This window comes from Hyperoodon ampullatus (genome assembly GCF_949752795.1).
Source record: "Hyperoodon ampullatus genome assembly, chromosome: 13".
NCBI classification, from domain to species: domain Eukaryota; kingdom Metazoa; phylum Chordata; class Mammalia; order Artiodactyla; family Ziphiidae; genus Hyperoodon; species Hyperoodon ampullatus.
In genome coordinates, this window is record NC_136926.1 from 7,938,242 (window position 1) to 7,958,785 (window position 20,544).

Below are 20,544 nucleotides of genomic sequence, written 5' to 3' on the forward strand. Positions count from 1 at the left end.
CACAGTGCTATAAAAATATACTTTCAGTTCTACTGTTACTTTTTTCTGCATCAAATCTTTATTTTGCTTAGAAAACCCACGAGATTCCAGAATCTGTTCTGCATCTTTTTTTTTTGGCCTCGCCGCGTGGCATGTGGGATCTTAGTTCCCCGACCAGGGATCGAACCCACGCCCCCTGCATTGGAAGCGCAGAGTCTTAACCACTAGAGTGCAAGGGACATCCTATCCTGCATCTTAAGACTCTCACTGGGAATATGGGCTAAGGATTTTGATTTCCTTGAGAAGCCATCTTCATGAAGAGGGCTATTTCACCTCCTGTTTGTCATTTGGAAGTCAGATTATTTGTTGAAATAAAAGAATCCCTGCTGCCCTGTGACAGTGGTTTTGTAGAGCATTCTCTCTATCACCTTAAAAGGGGATGAAGGAGTCCTGAAATTAAGAGGGCTAACAGTGAGCGGGACAGGTTGGTCAAAGGCGTGGAGAGTGACGGTAGCTTCTGTGCTTTCTTAGAAACCCTCGTCTGCCTTGATTGGCAAGCGGGCGCCATGTCCCCCGGGAGGAAGTGTTTGAACAGTTGTGGGGCTTACCTGCTCGCTGGCAGCCCTCCAGGGTGGAGCTGCCTAAGCCAGAAGCAGAGCCCCGTGTGCGCACTCCTTGTTGCCTGCCCTATCAGACACTCTCCTCTCCTCTCTAAGTCCCCTTTACCCAGTAGGGTTTTTCATTTTAAGAGGGGAGGGGAGTGACAACCAGGATCAGTGAGGGTTGTGAGAAGCAGAAGTGTTGGAGTTAACCTGGCATCGCCTGTGACAGAAATCTTCATAAAATGTCACATAGAGTGCCTCGTCTTTTAAAAGAGGCTATATTAGATTGAACATATGAAATAGCTATTGTTCTGCAATTTCATATGGTTCAACCTAATAGCTCACGTAATTTAGTCTTTCTTAGGACTGATGGTTTTGAAGATTGTCATTATAATTGCTGTTGACGGTTTGCTCTCACACTGTTTCCTTCCTGATGTCCTGACTGGTTTCATGCTGCTTTGGGTTGGTTTGGGGGATGTGTGTGTGTGTGCGCGCACGCGCGCGTGTGTGTGTGTGTTCAAATACACGTAACATAAAATGTACTGTCTTACCCATTTTACAGTGTACAATTCAGTGGCACTTAGTCCATTCACAGTGTTGTGCGACCATCACCTCTGTCTAGTTGCGGAACATCTTCACCCCGAAAGGAAACTCCACTTAAGCAGCCACTCCCCATCCCTCCCTCCTCCCAGCCCTTGGCAACCACTAATCTATTTTTTTTAACCCCTGTGGATTTGCTTATTCTGGATGTTTCACATAAATGGCATCATACAGTACGTGTCCATTTGCATCTGGCTTCTTTCACTGGGGATAATGCTTTCGAGGCTCATCCATGTTGCAGCCTGTGTCAGAACTTCATATCTTTTCGTGGCTGAGTCACATTTTATTGAAAGGATCGACCACGTTTCATGTATCCGTTTGCTTCAGGTGTCTCAGCCTCTTTCTCCACTCAGACTGCCACCCGTCCCTCCTGAAGCCTCCACCCCCGCCTGGAGCCGCTGCGTCTCATCCCCCTTCGGGTCTTCCGCAGGGTCGGGAGATCCTCCTCATTTCTAAATCTCGCCACACCCTTCACACTTGCAGCCCTATCTTCTCAGCTTATCTTTACTTCCAAACTTTTAAAGTTTGTTTTCTGCCTTGTTTCTCACTCCCCTTTCCTTCCCTGTCCCTTGCAGTCGGCTTCCTGCCGCCCCAGTGCACGCGGGCAAGGACTCTGGCTTGAGCGGTCGCTTCCCTGCGGCTGCACGTGCGTGGCTCCTTGCCGCTCTGTAGGCGGTGCGCACCACCATCCACGTTCCGACGCTCCTCCCCTGGCTTTCTCCACGCCTCACGTGTCTCCTGCATCTCCCGCCACACCCCATCCCTGGCCGTTTGCGTGTCTGCTTGTCCGTCTCTCCCCCTCCCCCCCCAACTCACGCACTTTCCCTCACCGCTGGAGGCCTGTGCCGTGTCGTCACCTCTCGTCTGCAGGTGGCCGCTTCCTTCCCCGGTCCGGGTCGCAGTCTCCTCGGCGCTCTGCGCGTGACCCTCGGAGCCGGGTGTGTGGTCCACTCAGGCTCTCTCCCCGCACAGCTCGGAGACAGTGGGCCTCCTAGAGCAGGACATGCAGGTTTAACGAGTGAATGAGTGAACAGGTGATGAAATGACTGTCTCATCTTTAGCCAGGCCCTCAGGTCCCGTTTTACAGCGTAAGATATGGAGACTGTGAGACTGCTCTTTCTGCTTTCTTCCAGTCCACTTACTTCCAGTTTCATGGCTCTGTTGCAGAGCTGTGGTTGCCAAAAGCCAGTCACCACATGAGCAGGACATTTGCTCTGTGTGGATGGTGGACTGTACAGTGAACTTGGGCAGGGTCACGTGGTGTCAAGCTTAATGCAGAGCATTATTTCTTCTCATAGAGAATACTAAAAATAATCAGAATGATATGAGTTCTCCTATAGAAACAGTCACCTTAGGGAGTCAGCTTTGAAATGTCTGATGCTTCATTCCCAAACCTCACACGTATTCTCCTCTGTGAGGGTTGCAGATACACTGAACTGTCACTATGGGAATAGTGCTGGGTTTTCCCTGGTTATTTGCAAAATGAGGTCATAGTTGGCTTATGGAAACTGGACAGTTATGAGATGACTCAGTAACTGTATTTCATCAACACCTCTTCCTAACAGAGGTTATAACAGATGCAGTATACAGAAAACTGGGGTTATCATCTAAATTGATCCATGAATCATTGCCTGCCTTTTAAATAAGCCTGCATTCCCAGACCTGAATGTTTAGAAAGGAAACGCTGTTATTAGCTTGTCATGTTTTATTTTGGAAAAGTAGTGATCATTTTAATCTGGAGTTGAGGTGGGGTGGCTTTCCGGGCCAGTAGGGCCGAGTGAAGCTGGGTCACAGAATCTCTCTCCCACTGCCACACCTAGTGAAATGAACACACTTCTTTGCCTGTTAAAAACACCTTCAGGAAAATCCAGCAAAGCCAATCAAGTTCATGCTGTAAACGTTGAAACTGACAACCAAGAAACCAAACAAAATTGTGGTGTGACTCTGTTTGAAACTGTGTTCACAGTGGTGAGAGAAAGGAAAACAAATAGCAAAATCCCCAGAAATTTCCCTCTAATTCTCCCCAACCCCATGCCCAACCCAGTTTGGAGAAAATTAGACTGAAGAAGTGAGTAGGCAGTCAGGGAAAAATCTTTGAGGCCAGCGCTGCTATTGCCACCCAGCACGCTACCAGAGCAGGAAAAATGGCTAGTTGTCATTTTCCATAGCTCGTCTAGCCGACAGGGTGGCTTAAGTAAACAGGGGTGGGTGGGAATGGGTGGGTTTTTACTCAAATGATGATAAATTCACAGGTAGGTAGTCCCCGTGGGTCCAGCCACTCAAGAATGTCCTCAGGGAACCCTGCGCTCCCTCTGCTCTGCTGCTGTCCTCAGCAGATAGTTTTCATCCTCTCAATCTGAGTGGCTCTTACACCTCCAGGCATTGCAAAACTTTCCGGGAGGAAGCAGGCGGAAGGACAAGCGGGCAAAGGCAGAGGGCTCCTCTTTACGTGGTTTATCTTTTCATTTGGAGAGGACAATTCAGATCTCTGTAATAGTGTCACCTCCAACCACGAGTGAGGCTGGATTCCTCCAGGAAGGGAAGGAAACAGAGGAGGTGAGAGTAGACGTTGAAAGAGCCAACTTGTACTATCTGCCTGGAGCTGAGGCTGAGCACACACTCCTTCAGGAATAGAGTTGCCTCTTTTCTGATGCAGTCGATGAGATGCAGGCCACTAAAGGGAAAAGCTCAGAGAGAGACCTCCAGCCGATCGTATAGTCACCCGAACAGCACTCTCCCCACCCTTGCCCCAGGGCCCTCTGGCTACAGAAATATATAGACTGCAATGCCCGATTTTTCAGTTGTAGCTTGGAGGTCTCAGATAAAGTAGGAGGGGCATAAAGGAAAATTCATTTACATTACATGTGAGCAGATAGAAGGTCTAAGTAGAGCTGCCCAGGGTAAGATGAACAACTGACTACAGACCGTACCAAAAGAGGAGAGAAGAAAAGAAAAGAACCTAGGAATCCAAAGAGAGGTGAGGGATTCAGGCCATGAGAAAACGTTACCCAGAGTAAACTGTTGCTTTGTGTTATATAAAAGCTTAAGTGATGTGAATAAAACAACTGTTCAGAGAGAAGATGGTAAAATGACACAAGCTGAACAGAGAGAGGAAAGAGTTAAGGAAACAAATTGAAGACCAAAACCACACCATATCCGAACTGGTAAATACATCAGAAACAGACGGGGACCTAATGAACGTTTCTGAAAAATATACAGAGAATTCTTCAGGTCTCCAGGCAGAAAAAGCAGATTCCTTATAAAAAGGAGAAAAAATAGCCCACTGCAGCCGCATTCAATGCCAGAAAAAAAAAAAAACCCAAAAAACATAGTGCACTGTTTCCAAAGTTTTAAGGGACAGAAAATATGATCAGGAGCATCATATCCAAGCAATTATTATTCAGGTAAGAAGACAGGTGTTTCCAAACTTGCAAGAACTTAGAAGCTATAGCATCTATGAGTCCTTCTGGAAAGTAGCTACTTGCTGGTAAAATTTGGCCAAGCAAGACATGACTCAATATACAGGACTTACTAGCTCAGGAGAAGCCTGGCAAAGGGACTGGAGGTGAGCTCTAAATCCAGGTAAATAGACAGCTAAGCTACCAGTTGAGGGAATCACAGATGAGGAACAGAGCTGTGATTTTAACTTTTTATTTGGAAATCATTTCAAGCTTTGCAAAAAGTTGTAAGAATAAAACACAGAATACTCATGTAGGCTAAGGATTTGTTTTTACCTAACCACAGTGCAGCTGTCAAATTCAGGAAGTTGAACGCTATTATCTAATGTATGGGCCCTATTCCTGTTTAGGCAGTTGTTGGTGATATCCTTTATATCAATAGTTTTTGTGGGGGGTTTTTCCCTCCAATTCAGGATCTAGTCCAGGATCATGTGTTCCATTCATTGGCTCAGGTCTCTTTAGTTGTCTTTATCTGGAATGGTTCTTCTGCCTTTGTCTTTTATGACTTGACTTTTTTGAAAACAGGCCGGTTATGTTGTATAAAATCCTTTATTTTGGGTTTGTCAGGTGTTTCCTCATGATGGTATTTAGGTTATTCATTTTTAGCAGGAAGACTATATAAGTGATTACCATTTCCTGCCCGGAGGCAGGTGATGTTGCTTTATCCCATTATTGGTGATGTCAGTTTTGATCATTTAGTGAAGGTAAGCTTAAAGGATTTGCAAGACAAAAAGAAAAAATCAAAGACAAAGGAGAAAAAGAAAAATATACAGAGAGAATATGACTAACAAAATTAGAGGTGACAGAGTTGAAAGAACGTGGAAGTATGCAAGCCTCCTCATCTTTTATATCAGGGTGATGTTTGATATTATTTAAAATTAAAATTAACTTATACCTAAGAAAATGATATTAACATCTATGTTTTTTTAAAAATATATTCTACTTAAAAAGTTTACAAAACAAATGTATAAACCTAGTGGGAGTTCTTAGAAAGGAATATATCTTTGTGGTAAAGAACATTTTTCTGCCCTCAGCCATTTTCTTTTATTTACTTTGATTTTTCTTTCTCCTGTTAAATTCAAGTCAAATTAAATTTGCTTCTTTCTCCCCTCTCTGTCCTTATTGCTCTGTGTACATGGAGAAGTGTGTCTGTGTGTGCGAGGCGAGACAGCTAACGTTCATTGTTTCTTCTCTGAAACGGCTTGTCCACAGAACTGACTAAATCCTCCTCTTCCTCTCTCCCCGTTACCTTCGCCACTTCCAAGAGCAGGAGCCTGTGTGGGAGGTGAGACTAGAAATCCGCAGACACAGGGGATGGGGATGTCTTGTGCTGTCAAGGTAGCGCCGCTATTTTGGACCTCAGAACACTTGCTCGGAGAAGAGGCTGAAGTCGCCCACACATGAACCACTTCCCTGGGGAAGTCGGTGAGAAAAGCAGCAGCTGAGCGCCAGATCGCTCAGACTGGCCGAGCAGAGAGTTCCTCCTGTGAGAACCCTGGTTCCTCAATGTCACTGCCAACCCACACCCGAGGAGAGCACCAGCTTACCGGCTCTCTGACCCAGTCGTTTACACGACACGTAGTTACTGAGTGCCTACTGTGTGCCTGCCCGTGCTCCAGAAACGGAGGAGACAGCGGTGAACAGAACAGAAAACTGCTGGTCCTCCCTCCGTCGAGTGGTCTGACTGTGTAATGGTTCCGAACTTCAGCACATCCTTCACTTCACACAAGCTAGTATTTTTCTTAAGTGATCGATTGAAAACAAATTACCCACCATGTTTATTGTATTATAAAACAGTTTTGTGGATAGATCAGCTGTTTGAGATTTTCTGGTCCAGTGTTCTCCAAATCATGGTCACTTGTATACTGTCTTCACCGTAATGTTATCTTCTTAATATTTTTCTGTAAAATAACCCTCCCTTTTATTCAGCCTTTTATTACAAAAAGTTTCAAACACGCACAGAAGCAGAGTGAGCAGAACAGTGAATCCCCATGTACCCCACTCGAAAGGCAGTCAACTCTTGGTCACTCTTGTTTCTTTCTTTCTTTTTTTTGGCCGTGCAGCCTGTGGGATCTTAGTTCTCAGACCAGGGATTGAACCTGCACCCCCTGCTGTGGAAGCGAGGAGTCTTAACCACTGGGCCGCCAGGGAATTCCCAGTCACTCTTGCTTCAATTCTACTCTCACTCACCCTCCACCCCATCATAGATTAATTTGAAACAAATCCTAGAAGACTGTCATTTTATCTGTAAATATCTTTGTACCTCTAAAAAATAAAATTATTTATCTCCCCCCCATTTTTTTTTTTTTTTTTTTTTTTTTTTTGCTGTACGTGGTCCTCTCACTGATGTGGCCTCTCCCGTTGCGGAGCACAGGCTCCGGACGCGCAGGCCCAGCGGCCATGGCTCACGGGCCCAGCTGCTCCGCGGCATGTGGGATCCTCCTGGACCGGGGCACAAACCCGTGTCTCCTGCATCGGCAGGCGGACTCTCAGCCACTGCGCCACCAGGGAAGCCCCATTTTTTTTTTTTTTTTGGCCATGCTGCATGGTTTGCAGGATCTTCGTTCCCAACAGGGGATTGAACCCGGGACCCACAGCAGTGAAAGCGCCGAGTCCTAACCACTGGACCACCAGGAAATTCCCTATTCCTTTTAAATTGTAATGTTATTTTAAAATTAAAAATAATCATACATGTTTGTAACATGAAACAATACAAATACATACCATTTCAAAGTTATTACTCCTCCCATTGTTGTTTCATGGAGGCAACATTATAAATGGCTGGGTGTACCTTTCCATACTGCTCTTCATGTGTGTGACAGCATATACATATAGTTTGTTTTTTACAAAAGCAATATTGTATACACTACTCAAACTCACCTTTTTCCCCCGAAGTTATATTTATTAAGGTGTAATTTATGGGCTTCCCTGGTGGCGCAGTGCTTAAGAATCCACCAGCCGGGCTTCCCTGGTGGCGCAGTGGTTGAGAGTCCGCCTGCCGATGCAGGGGACGCGGGTTCGTGCCCCGGTCCGGGAAGATCCCACATGCCGCGGAGCGGCTGGGCCCGTGAGCCATGGCCGCTGAGCCTGCGCGTCCGGAGCCTGTGCTCCACAATGGGAGAGGCCACAACAGCGAGAGGCCCGCGTACCGCAAAAAAAAAAAAAAAAAAAAAAAGAATCCACCAGCCAATGCAGGGGACACGGGTTCGAGCCCTGGTCCGGGAAGCTCCCACATGCCATGGAGCAACTAAGCCTATGCACCACAACTACTGAGCCCGTGCGCCACAACTACTGAGCCTGCACTCTAGAGCCCAGGAGCCACAACTACTGAAGCCCGCATGCCTAGAGCCTGTGCTCTGCAACAAGAGAAGCCACCGCAATGAGAAGCCTGCACACTGCAGCAAAGAGTAACCCCTGCTCGCTGCAACTAGAGAAAGCCTGCGCACAGCAACAAAGACCCAACGCTGCCAAAACATAAATAATAAATAAATTTATAAAAAAGAAAAAGGTATTAAAAAAAGGTGTAATTTACATAAAATTCACCCTTCATAGGTATATGGTTTGATGAGTTTTGACATATATATGTAGTCATATAATTTACCCCCAAATCAAGATTTCCTTCACCCCCAGAATTTCTCTCATGCTCCTTTTATAGTCAATCACTTCCCAATCCCTGAATACCATTTCTCTCCTTTATGGTGCTATAGTTTTGCCTTTTCTAGTAGGTAACATAAATGGAATCAAAATAGTATGTAACAACAAAATATTAGCAAATTAAACCCAACAATGTTTAAAAGGAGGAATGATAGATTTAAAAGAAATTACTAACTTGTGTGAAGAAAAGTACTAGCTTGTGTGAAGTGAAGGATGTGCTGAAGTTCGGAACCATTACACATACTCCTGCTTTTGTAGGCTCAGTCAGACCACTTGACTGAGGGAGGAGCAGCAGTTTTCTGTTTTGTTCACCGCTGTCTCCTCCATTTCTGGAGCACAGTATATAATTCCACGACCAAGTAGGATTTATCCCAGAGATGCAAGGCTGGGTTCAGCACTTGAAAATCAAATAATGTAATCTATCACATCAATAGACTAAGGAAGAGAAGCCACAAGATCATATCAGTAGATGCAGAAGAAGCATTTGAAAAAGCTAACACCCATTGTGATAAAATCTCTCGGCCAGCTAGGAATAGAGGGGAACTTCATCAACCTCATAAATAACACCTACAAAAACCACTGCTAACATCGTACTTAATGGTGAGAAACTCAAAGCTTTCTTTCTAAGGTAAGAAACAAAGCAAGGATGTCCCCTCTCACCACTGCTTTTCAACATCGTACTGCTAGTCCTTGCCAACGCAGTAAGAAAAGGAAATAAAAGGTATACATATTGGGGAGGAAAAAGTAAAACTCTTTATTCACAGATCATGTGACGTAGAAAATCCAAAAGAATGACAAACTCCTGGAACTAGTAAGTGATTATAGCAAGGCTGCAGGATACAAGGTTCAGTGTACAAGAGTGAGTCACTTTCTTATGTCAAAGCAATGAACAAGTGGAATTTGAAATTGAAAACATAATACCATTTATGTAAGTAGCCCCCAAAATGAAATACTTAGGTAAAAATCTCACAAAGTATGTACCAGGTCCATCTGAAGAAAACTACAAAACTTTAATGAACAAAATCAAAGAGCTAAATAAATGGAGAGATATTCCATGTTCACAGATAGAAAGACTCAATATTGTCAAGATGTTGGTTCTTACCAACATGATCTGTAGATTTAACACAATCCCAATCAAAATCCCAGCAAGTTATTTTATGGATATCGACAAACTGATTCTAAAGTTTGTATGGAGAGACAAAAAGACCCCAAATAACTCAGTATTAAAGAAGAGCGAAGTTGAAGGATTGACACTACCCAACCTCCAGACTTAGTATAAAGCTGCGATAATCAAGTACAGCAAAAGAGTAGACAAGTGGATCAGTGGAACAGAATCAAGCACTCAGAAATAGACCCACATAAATAAGACAGTTGATCTTTGACAAAGGAGGAAGGGCAATACAATGGAGCAAAGATCATCTTTTCAGCAAATGGTGCTGGAGCAAGTGGATACCCACATCCAAAAAGTGAATCTAGACACAGATGTTATGCCCTCTATAAAAATTAAGTCAAGATGGATCATAGACCTAAATGTTAAGTGAATAACTATAAAACTCTTAGAAACTAACAGGGGAAAACCTAGATGGCCTTGAGTATGGAGGCGACTTTTTAGATACAACCCCAAAGACATGATCCATGAAAGAAAGAATTGATCAACTGAACTTTCTTAAAATTAAAAACTTCTACTCTGTGAAAAACGATGTGAAAAGAATGAGAAGACAAGCTGCTGACTGGGAGAAAATTTTTACAAAAGACACATATAATGAAGGACGGTTAGCCAAAATATACAAAGAACTTGTAAGACTTTAAAAAAAAAAAAGAATAAGAAAATGAACAGGGGCTTCCCTGGTGGCCCAGTGGTTGAGAGTCCGCCTGCCGATGCAGGGGACACGGGTTCGTGCCCCAGTTTGGGAAGATCCCACATGCCGCGGAGCGGCTAGGCCTGTGAGCCATGGCCGCTGAGCCTGCGTGTCTGGAGCCTTTGCTCCGCAATGGGAGAGGCCACAACAGTGAGAGGCCTGCGTACCGCTAAAAAAAAAAAAAAAAGAAAAAGAAAATGAACAGCGCAATTAAAAAATGGACAAAAGACCTTAACAGACACCTCACCAAATAAGACATGTAGATGGCAAGTAAGCATATGAAAAGGTGCTCAGTATCGTATGTCATTAGGGAATTATAAATTAACAGTGAGATAATACTACACACCTATTAGAATGGCCAGAATCCAAAACTCTGGTAACACCAAATGCTGATGAAGATGTGGAGCAACAGAAATTCTCATTCCCTGCTGGGAATGCAAAATGGTACAGCTGCTTTGGAAGACAGCTCAGCAGTTTCTTACAACACAAACATACTCTAACCATGTGATCCAGTAATTGGGCTCCTTGGTATTTACCCAAGTGAATTGAGAATTTATGTCCACATAAAATCCTGTGCATGGATGTTTACAGAAGATTTAATCACAATTGCCAAAAACTTGGAAGCAACCAAGATGTCCCTCAGTAGGTGAGTGGATAAATAAACGGAAGTATATCCAGATGGTGGAATATTACTCAGCACCAAAATGAAATGACCTATCAAGCCATGAAAATAGATGGAGGAACTTTAAATGCATATTGCAAAGTGAAAGAAGCGAATTTGTAAAAGCAGCATATTGTATGGTTCCAAAGATATGGCATTCTGGAAAGACAAAACTATGGGGACACAAATAGAGTGGTTGTGAGGGGCAAAAGGGGGAGGGAGTGATGACTAGGCAGAGTACCAGGGTCTTCAGGGCAGTGAAACTATTCTGTACAAGACCACAATGGTGGATACACGTCTCTATCCATTTGTCACAACTCGTAGGATATACAACACCAAGAGTGAACCTGATGTAAACTATGGAAATTTGGGTGGTAATGATGTGGCACTGATTGTAACAAATGCACCGCCGTCCTGTGGGATGTTGATAGTGGAGAAGGTTGTACATGCGTGGGGACACGGAGTTATGGGAAATCTCTACCTTTTGTTCGATTTTGCTGTGAACCTGAAACTTCTTTAAAAAAATTAACTGTATTAATTGAAAAAAAAAGTATGTAACCTTACGCATAATAACATTAAATGTAAGTGAATTAAACACTGATGAAAAGGCAGACATCGGCAGAATTAATTCTAAAAAAGCATCATCGAACTATATGCTGCCTATAAGAGACAAGATTTAGATTCAAAGATACAGTGGATTGAAAGTAAAAGGATGTAACAAGATATATCATACAAATAGTAACCAAAAGCAAGCTGGAGTGTCTATACTAATTATCAGACAAAGTAGACTTTGAAGATAAAAATTGTTACTAGAAACAGAGGAAGAAATTTTATGGTGGTAAAAAGATCGATCCCTCAAGAAAATAAACAATTACAAATATATATGCAACTAATGGCAGAGCCTTAAAATACAGAAAGCAAAAACTGACAGAATTAAAGGACGAAATAGATAATTCAGCAATAATAGTTGGAGATTTCAGTATTCTATTTGAGTAATGGATAGAACAACTAGACAGAAGATCCACAAGGAAGTAGAAGACTTGAACATCAGCTAAGCCCAACAGTCATCTTTAGATCACTCCATTCAACAATAGCAGAAGACACATTCTCCTCAAGTGCAGGTGGAACGTTCTCTAGGGGAGACCATACGGTAGGCCATAAAACAACTCTCATCATATCCTGCAAAGTATGTTCTCTGACCACAATGAAAGGAAACTAGAAGTGATAACCCAAGTATCTCAGGTGTAGTTTTAATTTGTGTTTCCTTGATGGCTAATGATTTTGAGCTGCTTCTTTGGTCAAGTGTCTGTTTAGATCTTTTGCCCATTTTAAGGTTTGGTTTGTAGTCTGTGTATTATTGAGTTGTAAGAGCTCTTAATATGTTCTGGATAAAGTTCTTTTTCAGATTGAGTTTTGCAAGTGTTTTCTCTCAGTCTGTATTCTCATTACACTTTCTTAACGGTGTCTTTTGAAGAGCAGAAGTTTCAAATTTTGGTCAAGTCCACTGACAGGGCTTAGAAGTAATAACACTCCAATATCAATGAGCACACCTAACTACCTAGATTTTGGTTTCTAAATACTCTTCCCCACTAAAAGGTCCTTAGAGAAATGGCTGATTCCAGGGCTGAGACAGAAAGACTACAAGATGAGCCTGTAATATCTTGTGTATCAAAAAGCAAGGAAGTGCTTAAAGAACTGGGGATTAGTCAGAAACCTATCAGAACCATGTTGGAGGGGCTTCCACTGGCCAAATCTGAGATAATTTGAGCATCAAAAGAAATAATGATAGTAATGGATTATAGCCTATTGAATAAAATAAGAAACCATGATATATAAATATGCCATGGAAACAGATATAAATAAGTAAATGAGGGAAAATGAAAGCCCTTCCTGGGACTTCCCTGGTGGTGCAGTAGTTAAGAATCTGCCTGCCAGTGCAGGGAACACGGTTCAATCCCTGGTCCGGGAAGGTCCCACATGCCGTGGAGCAGCTAAGCCCATGCGCCACAACTACTGAGGCTGTGCTCTAGAGCCCACAAACCACAACTTCTGAAGCCCAAGTGCCTAGAGCCTGTGCTCTGCAACAAGAGAAGCCACTGCAATGGGAAGCCCACACACCACAACGAAGAGTAGCCTCTGCTCGCCACAACTAGAGAAAGCCTGTGGGCAGCAACGAATACCTGACACAGCCATAAATAGACAGACAGACAGACAGACAGACAGATAGATAGATAGGAATGCCTTTCTAAAAAAAAATAATAATAGAAACCTCTTCCTTATGGTAAAATGCCAACTGGTAAGTACGTGAAATGATGGAATTAGAACATCCTTATTTGGTGTCCATCATGGTAATTATTTCAGCAAGAGTCATCACTTGGTGCTAAAACCAGTGGGTGAAATTTTGTTAAGGAACAGAATGTTTACATAGTTTCAGAGTATCTCTCCACAAAATAGTAGTATTTTTACAGTGGAGAAACATGGAAGATGCTTCTTTAGCCAAGTGATTGAAGTTACCCTCACCGAAAATCGACATTGTGTGCCTCTTAATATCACATACTGAGAAGAACATGGGATCACTTCTGTGGTGTTTCTGCCAAAAAGTGCATAGTCTGACTCTACGCATGTGGGAATATCAGGTGAATCCAAACTGACGGACATTCTACTCGCCTCTGTGCTCTTCAAAAATGTCAAGGTCAAAAAATATATATCAAGGTCAGGGAATTCCCTGGCGGTCCAGTGGTTAGGACCCTGAGCTCTCATTGCTGAGGGCCCATGTTTAATCCCTGGTCAGGGAACTAAAATCCCACAAGCTGCGCAGCCAAAAAAAAAGGTCAAGGCCACAAAAGACAAGGAAAGAATGAGGAACCAGACAGGCTAAAGAAATTTGACTACTAAATGAAGCTTGTTATCCTGGATTGGATCCTGGACCAGAAGAAGAAAAAAACATTATTTCCTATGAAGAATCAGTACAATAAGTATCCTAAACTTCTGTTCTGTGGAAATTCAGGCACAAGAAATTCAGCCTCCAAGAAATGGGGAGAATCTCTGCATACTTGTTCTTTGCAGTGTTGAATGATTTTCCAAGTGTTTATTAATTATTTGTATTTTCTCTGTTGTGAATTATCTGCCATGTCATTTATCCATTTATATCTTCATTGTAGTCATTTCCCAGTCTTGTTTGTTTATTGATTTTTTCTTTTTAAATTTTTTTAACTATAAAAATTAAACAGCTTCCTTGTTTAAAAAATAAATATAAACCATATAAAAGGGTATAAAGGAAAAAATGAGAGCCCCTCTCGTCTCCACATCCCACTCTCCAGATGTTCTCCCTCTTGTTTCATTCCTTTAAAGTTTGCCTCCCACTGTTTTTCCTTCCTTTTACTCTTTACAAATTTCTAAATATATCTGTGAATTACTCATGCAGCAAAAGCATTTATCTTAATGGACTAGGAAAGGAGAGAGTCTACAGTGGAAAAAAAACTATGTTAACCTCTATAGATTTCTTGATAAACTTATGTTCAAAACATATATGTTTATATTTAAGAACTTTTAAAGTATAAAAGACCTTTATAGCAAAGCATGTACATAACTGACACATAATCAGAAATAAGACCACCACTACTTATCGTGAATTAGTGGCTTAAATTCTGGGCCACTCCCAAATGGTTGGAAACCATTACATAGTCTTTGGTGTTATCCTTTGATTCAAAAAAACCATGTAAGAGCTTTTGTCACCTCTTTGTTTTATTAACAGTGTGAGTGAAAATTGGTACTGTATTTGGCTGAAGTGTATGTGGTACAGATTGGGGGGTAGAGGTGAATCTTATTTCACAAGATTGACTAGCTGAATCTTTTGTTTTTTATCCTTAATAGAATAACAGAATTTTAGAACTAAAGGGCCATTGGAAATTCTTCTGTAACTTTCTTATTTTATAGGTGAGAAAAAAATGCCTGGATATAGTAGGCATAAGATAAGGCCCGTGTAGAATAAATTACCTGTTCCTAGCCCTACACAAGTTAGTGACCTTTGACTTCTTTTGTTTCAGTAAAGGAACCAGAATGTTAATAGTGAAGCTTTCACTCATTCGTCTAACAAATGAAGGAAACATTTATTGAATGTCTAAGATATGGCATGTACATGGTATTGTTTAATATTTTAACTCTCAGGTCCCTGATGTACACTTGGTCCTTTTTCACTGCCTCTGAGGAAAGCCCATTACTTTAGCGGTCCTGGAGCATGGGAATGTGACCTGGGGGATGGGAAACTGGCCTGTCTGTTATGAACTGAACTTCTTTGTGTGTGTGTGTTTTTTCCCCAGCTGGAAGAAGAGAGATCTGTGCTCAATAATCAGTTGTTAGAAATGAAAAAGAGGTAGGCTTTCTTTTTGTATATATTGTTTTATGTGTATGTGTGTGTTTAATAAGGAAAATGTTAGAACATGCTGTGTACGGTGACTTGTAGAAAACATATGACCTTCTTATATTCAGAAAACTGCATCATGATAGTTTGGTACTCATAATTGACAAATTTGTAAGAGTTTCAGTATGAATTACTGAAAGAATAGTTCGATTTTTAAGCCATGTTCAGTTGCATTTGTCCAGAAGTGTTCTAAATTAGATTGTCTCATATTATACTGCTTACCTCCTAGTTTCAGTAACTAAAGTACTATAATTTTACCTAGAGTAATCTGCAAATAAATTCAGTTATATAAAAATTTCATTTTTTCAGTAATAATGGGAAACATTTTAAATGTTTCTACTTACTTTCTTAAAAAGAGCTTTGTTATTTGTTATTCTTTGATGATAATTGAATGCTGTTCACATGGAAGCTTCCAGTACTTTTGAGTAAGGATAAACGGGCCCCCAGGAGTCATCATGTAGAAGCCTGATGCTTATGCTTTCTGATGGTCTCTGTCTGCTTTTTTAAAATGTGCACTCTGTGTCTAGAGAAATTCTCTGCTTTACTCTGCATGCCAAGTAGGCATAGTGTGTACTGTTGCTAAGAACCACAGCCTGTACAGTGGTTTGCTGTAGAGTACATCACAACAGTGACAGGCGTTTTTGTCTTATTAATTACAAAAAGAAAAATAAACCTTTAGGAATAGTATAATGAAGAATTCTTCCATACCTCAATTAAAAAATAATAAGAAAATAAAATAGAAAAAAAAAGAATTCCTTCGTGGTCTTGCAGAGCATTTTATTCTTCCTTGTCAGAGCAGAGGAAGTCTCCCTTTCTGACCACTGACGCATGCGTTTATGCTGACATTGTCCCTCCTGCCAGTATGGCGGTTGCTTCAGAGTCGAGGGCTTTATTTAGCCCACAAAGATATTTGGGTTCCATAAGCTACATTCTAAAGGAAATTAGGCCTCAGTTCAGGGGTGCCTTCCTCCTTTCTTTTTTTAAGACATCCTTAGACTCATTCTTCTTTAAAGTTTCACATCAGAATGCATGTGTGTTTCATGACTGCCACACCCCTGGTCCAGCCAGGTGTTCGCCCAGTGCCTATGAGCTGTGGTGACTGGCCTGCCATACCTTAACCTGGGGCCCAGGTACAAGCACAGCTCCACCCGTGGGGGCCTTGGGATATTTAATTTTCCATGAATAAGGCTTTGTTTCTTTAAAAAGAACCCCATGTATGCAGTTGTCAAGGGTATGTGAAAAAATTGATAGCACTTATTCCTGAGGCATTCTGACAAGGGAATGAATAAAAACAGGCTGGTGTGAGTACTGATGTAATCCCTTTGCATTTATGTAGCCCTTGTAATTCACAAATTTCTCATATCTCAAAACAAACGACTGAAATATATGGTGGGGCTTGCATTGAAAAATGATGAAACTAAAACCCCCAAAGTTAGGCAACTTGACCAAGAACTCAGATGCAGGCACAAGACCCAGGACTTCAGATTTTTACAAGGGGTCTTTTCTCATTGTACATTTATTATTTATTTATTTTTACTTTTTAATCTTTTTTAAAAATAAAGATGCTATTGCTTTGTTAGTCCTTTTCATGTGACTTTGACTAAATTACATGCCTCTCAAAATGTGATTAGACATGTGACTTTTTTCACGGCTTAAAAAGATAGAACAAATTTGGGTACTTGTCCATTCCTCTCTTCTTATTTCACCCTGCTCCCATTTTTAGGTCCTGGATAATTACTCTTTTAATCAATAAATGCAGATAAAGATGATAATTTTTCTGGGAGTGAAAAATGTTAAAACTTAGTTTCTTATCTTTAGAACTGTTTTTTAATCAAATTGTTAATTAATCCTCATGGAAAGTTATGTCTCTTTCAGAAATCTGAATGCAAATATATTTTAGCTAATATTTTGGGCGCCTTAAATGCCTTCTGAAAGTCAGTTTTGTAAAGGATTCATATGTAGGTCTATGTGTGTAATAGTTAAGTACCTGTAGCATAGAGTACTAAAAAGAAGTGGATACTTTCTTAATTTAAGAATCTGGAAAGTACTTAAATCATGAAGATATTTGAAATGTAGTGGTTCATGCAAGAACCGAGATCTTAGCCAACAGTTTAATTTAGAGGTGAGAACTGAACATACACAGTCAACATAGTATATGATTGCTTCATTCAAACTCTGTTGTTCATTCTGTTGAAGTGCAGTACTTACTCCTGATGTAGGGTGAAACTACTTATCGTTAAGAAATTAGTATCACCCTTTTGTACTTGCTCTGCCTTTTTGCCATCTAGCATCGAATTGCAAGCAACACGTAGCATAAGTTTTTCTCTTAGCTTAAAAATGTAATCATTTCTTTGGGAAAGTGGTCTCCAAGTTAGGCAAACCTCTTTCAGAGCAGGTTCCAACACGTCTAGTAGATAAAGCAGAGCCAACCTTGAGCGCTCTCATTGATGGAAGTAGAGACGTGTGTCCCTCTGGCCAGAGAGCCTACAGCAGAGTTGGGAACCTGTTTGGCTTCCCTCCCTTCTCCAGGCTTTTTGATGTCCTAGAAGGAACTCCAGAGCCATCATCTTAGCTATGGACTTGTTGAGTCAGGATTAATTCTGTGGGTGTCAAGGCAAGATGCCTGTCAGGAAGGAAAACTGGCCGATGGTCCCCGTCCACCAGTTCTGAAGAGGTCACTGCCACTGCAGCTCATTCGGCTCACTGTGGGTTGCTAACCGTCTGACTGTCTCCAAGCTTGCGCTACTGACCAATGCTCATTTCACCCCTCTCTTTTCCCTTTCCTACTCTTGCTTCCTTTGCTATATCTGTGTGTCTTTAATGGTAAGACTAAAGAAAGTCTATCCACGTTATAATAAATAAATTTCATATATTTTTAGTCAACAGAATTGTTGTATATATTTTTTGGCTGCCTTTGTCCCTCTGTGTCTTGCTTTTGTTTTGTAAAATATTCTCAGCAGTCTATACATACACACACATGCACACATACCTTTTTTATATCTATATACAGCACAGAACTTCAGTGCAAATTGAGTTCTCCTTACTGCATTTGCAGTTCTCTTCATGTTCCTAATATTTGGTTCTTGTTATCTTGCATTTTTAAAGCTTGTCCAGTAACACTTTAAGGTATTTGCTTCATTACTGGAATTTCTTTCTTATGTAAGTAGTAAGGAAAGAATCTGGGTAATATGTTCCCTTGGGGGAAAGACTTCTGGCCCCTCTAACCCGTCTTTCATGTTAGGTTTATCTTCCCTTCTCGATACTTTCAGTAACGCCAAGTCACTGGGGCCAGCGTGGCTTTAAAGTAACACAGGCCTTACTGTCAGTGCGATGTGTGACTCAGGTGTCAGTAATGCTGGCATACATGGTTTAATTTAGCCCCTCTTGGTTTGCACGGTGGGATTTGGGCTTAGAAATCACCTAAGATGCTAACATTGAAGACCTCTCACAAAGGTGAGCTGCCAAGGTCTATCCGTCCCTTCATTTGGTGTACAAATCGCAAGTCAGATCCCTGTTTTAACCATGCATCTTTGGACAACTTTTGTATGAGGAACATCCGCTTGCCATCTTCTTAGAAAGCAGCCTCACTTAGAGGGTGGACATATGTGGCGATAAGCAAAGGTACCTGCTCCTGTTTCCTTCTGCCGGCTGATGCCGGCCTCAGCCCTCCCTAACACAAAGCACCTGTGAGAGCTTGACTAACTAGAGTCCTGATTACAGAAGAATCTAAATCCGTTAACCCCCAAATCCTGGTATTTCTCAGTAAAAACATTTAAAATCACATCTTTCAAATTTGAGTTGGATTTACAAGTGAATCTCTTGAAACGGTTTTTATAATAGAGTGAACTACCAAATAAGTTTAATGGAAACTTAAAGAGCCCAAGAGTTATTGAATGTTTGGATAAAATCAGATATTTACTTCCCAGGTGGAAAAAATGCCTGTGTACATTCCTTTCACTTAAATCTTTGGGGTTTTGTTTGTTTGTTTTTGTTGTTGTTGTTTTTACTTAAACAGGATCCTATTTCCTAGCGAGGTGTTATGCAGTTAGTAATTTAACAGCACCAAGTGTTCATATAATGCTTGGGTGTTGAATTCAAGACATTTTCTGTAAGTCTCAGATTCTTTTCTTACTACTTATTCTGGGGTGTAAGTGTAAGCCACACAATGAGATAAGTACAACACTTATATTTTTCCTCTTTGTGTAGAATAGAATTTCAATTTACCATAAACCATGAGAATTCTGTAATTCGTGTGCCGGATATCTTGGGTCTCACTAACCAGACATACATTCTGCCATTTCTAACCTGGGCCTCAGTTTCCAATCCCTTCAGTTGGTTCGAAGACAAACTGAACCACTACATGCTCTGCATTCACCCAGCTACTTCTCATAGAACCGGGAGTAATTCGGTTTGTTGTGGTTTAAGCCATGAACTTATCTACGTGGATGCAAATGAGTAGGTTGTATGGCCTGAGGGCCGGCCAGGAAATTTTTCTCCAGTTGTGTTTTCCCCAAATATTTTAGTGATACAAGGTCTTTTTTCCTCTTGTTTCACACTGCATGTCATTTTTTAAAAACTTCTTATTTCAAAATCTGAGGTTTCCAGAAGAGCTGCAAAGGTCGTACCTGGAGGTCCCGCATTCCCTTCACCCAGCTTCCCCTCACGGGCACATCTTTCATCCCCTGGTCCTTTGATCCAAACTGAGAGAGTAACATTGGTCCAGTACTCTTAGCCAGACTCTAGACGTTGTTCAGATTTCCCCAGTTTTTCCATTCATGTCTTTTTTTCTCTCCCAGGATGCAGTCTAGGAGACCACAGTGCATTTAGTTGTCCCATCTGTGACAGCTCCTCGGTCTTTCCTTGGCTTTTGTGACCTTGGCACGTTTGAATTTTCACCACAAAAATTTAAATACACTCACACATTTATAAACACATAGTAGCCTGCCCTCTGGGGTTGTCTCTATTGTGTCTTGCCCTCTTCCCCTGTCTTCCCTTCATCTTTCCCTTTCTTTTCCCACTCCCCTGACTCCAAGATAAATGTTCTCCTCTCCTGGAAAGCCCGGTCCCCGTCCCTGTGCTGATAACCAAATGCTGGGTCGGCCTGAGAACATACATCCCGTGTGCTGACCTTCTCCCTCCAGATGCCCCTTGGCTTCCATTCCACACCTGGAAATCCATCTTCACATTTCCGTGCTAGCCTTTATGTCATTACCTTTGATTTCTATGAGCAACTTAAGGTCTGTCCTCTTCAGAGTCTCTGGACGAAAAGTAATCATCCTTCCGTTTGAATAGTGGTAATAATCTCTGCTAC

At 41.6% G+C, this 20,544-nt stretch overlaps 1 protein-coding gene across 4 annotated transcripts in view; it reads left to right on the forward strand.

The window, feature by feature from the left end:
* Window positions 1-20,544, forward strand: part of CLIP1 (CAP-Gly domain containing linker protein 1) — a 93,953-nt gene that overhangs the window by 68,415 nt on the left and 4,994 nt on the right. For all 4 annotated transcript variants that reach the window (XM_079717659.1, XM_079717660.1, XM_079717658.1 and 1 more), the window contains one exon: window positions 15,133-15,185. In XM_079717659.1, coding sequence (XP_079573785.1) covers window positions 15,133-15,185 — 53 coding nt within the window. The remainder of the gene's footprint in view (window positions 1-15,132; window positions 15,186-20,544) is intronic.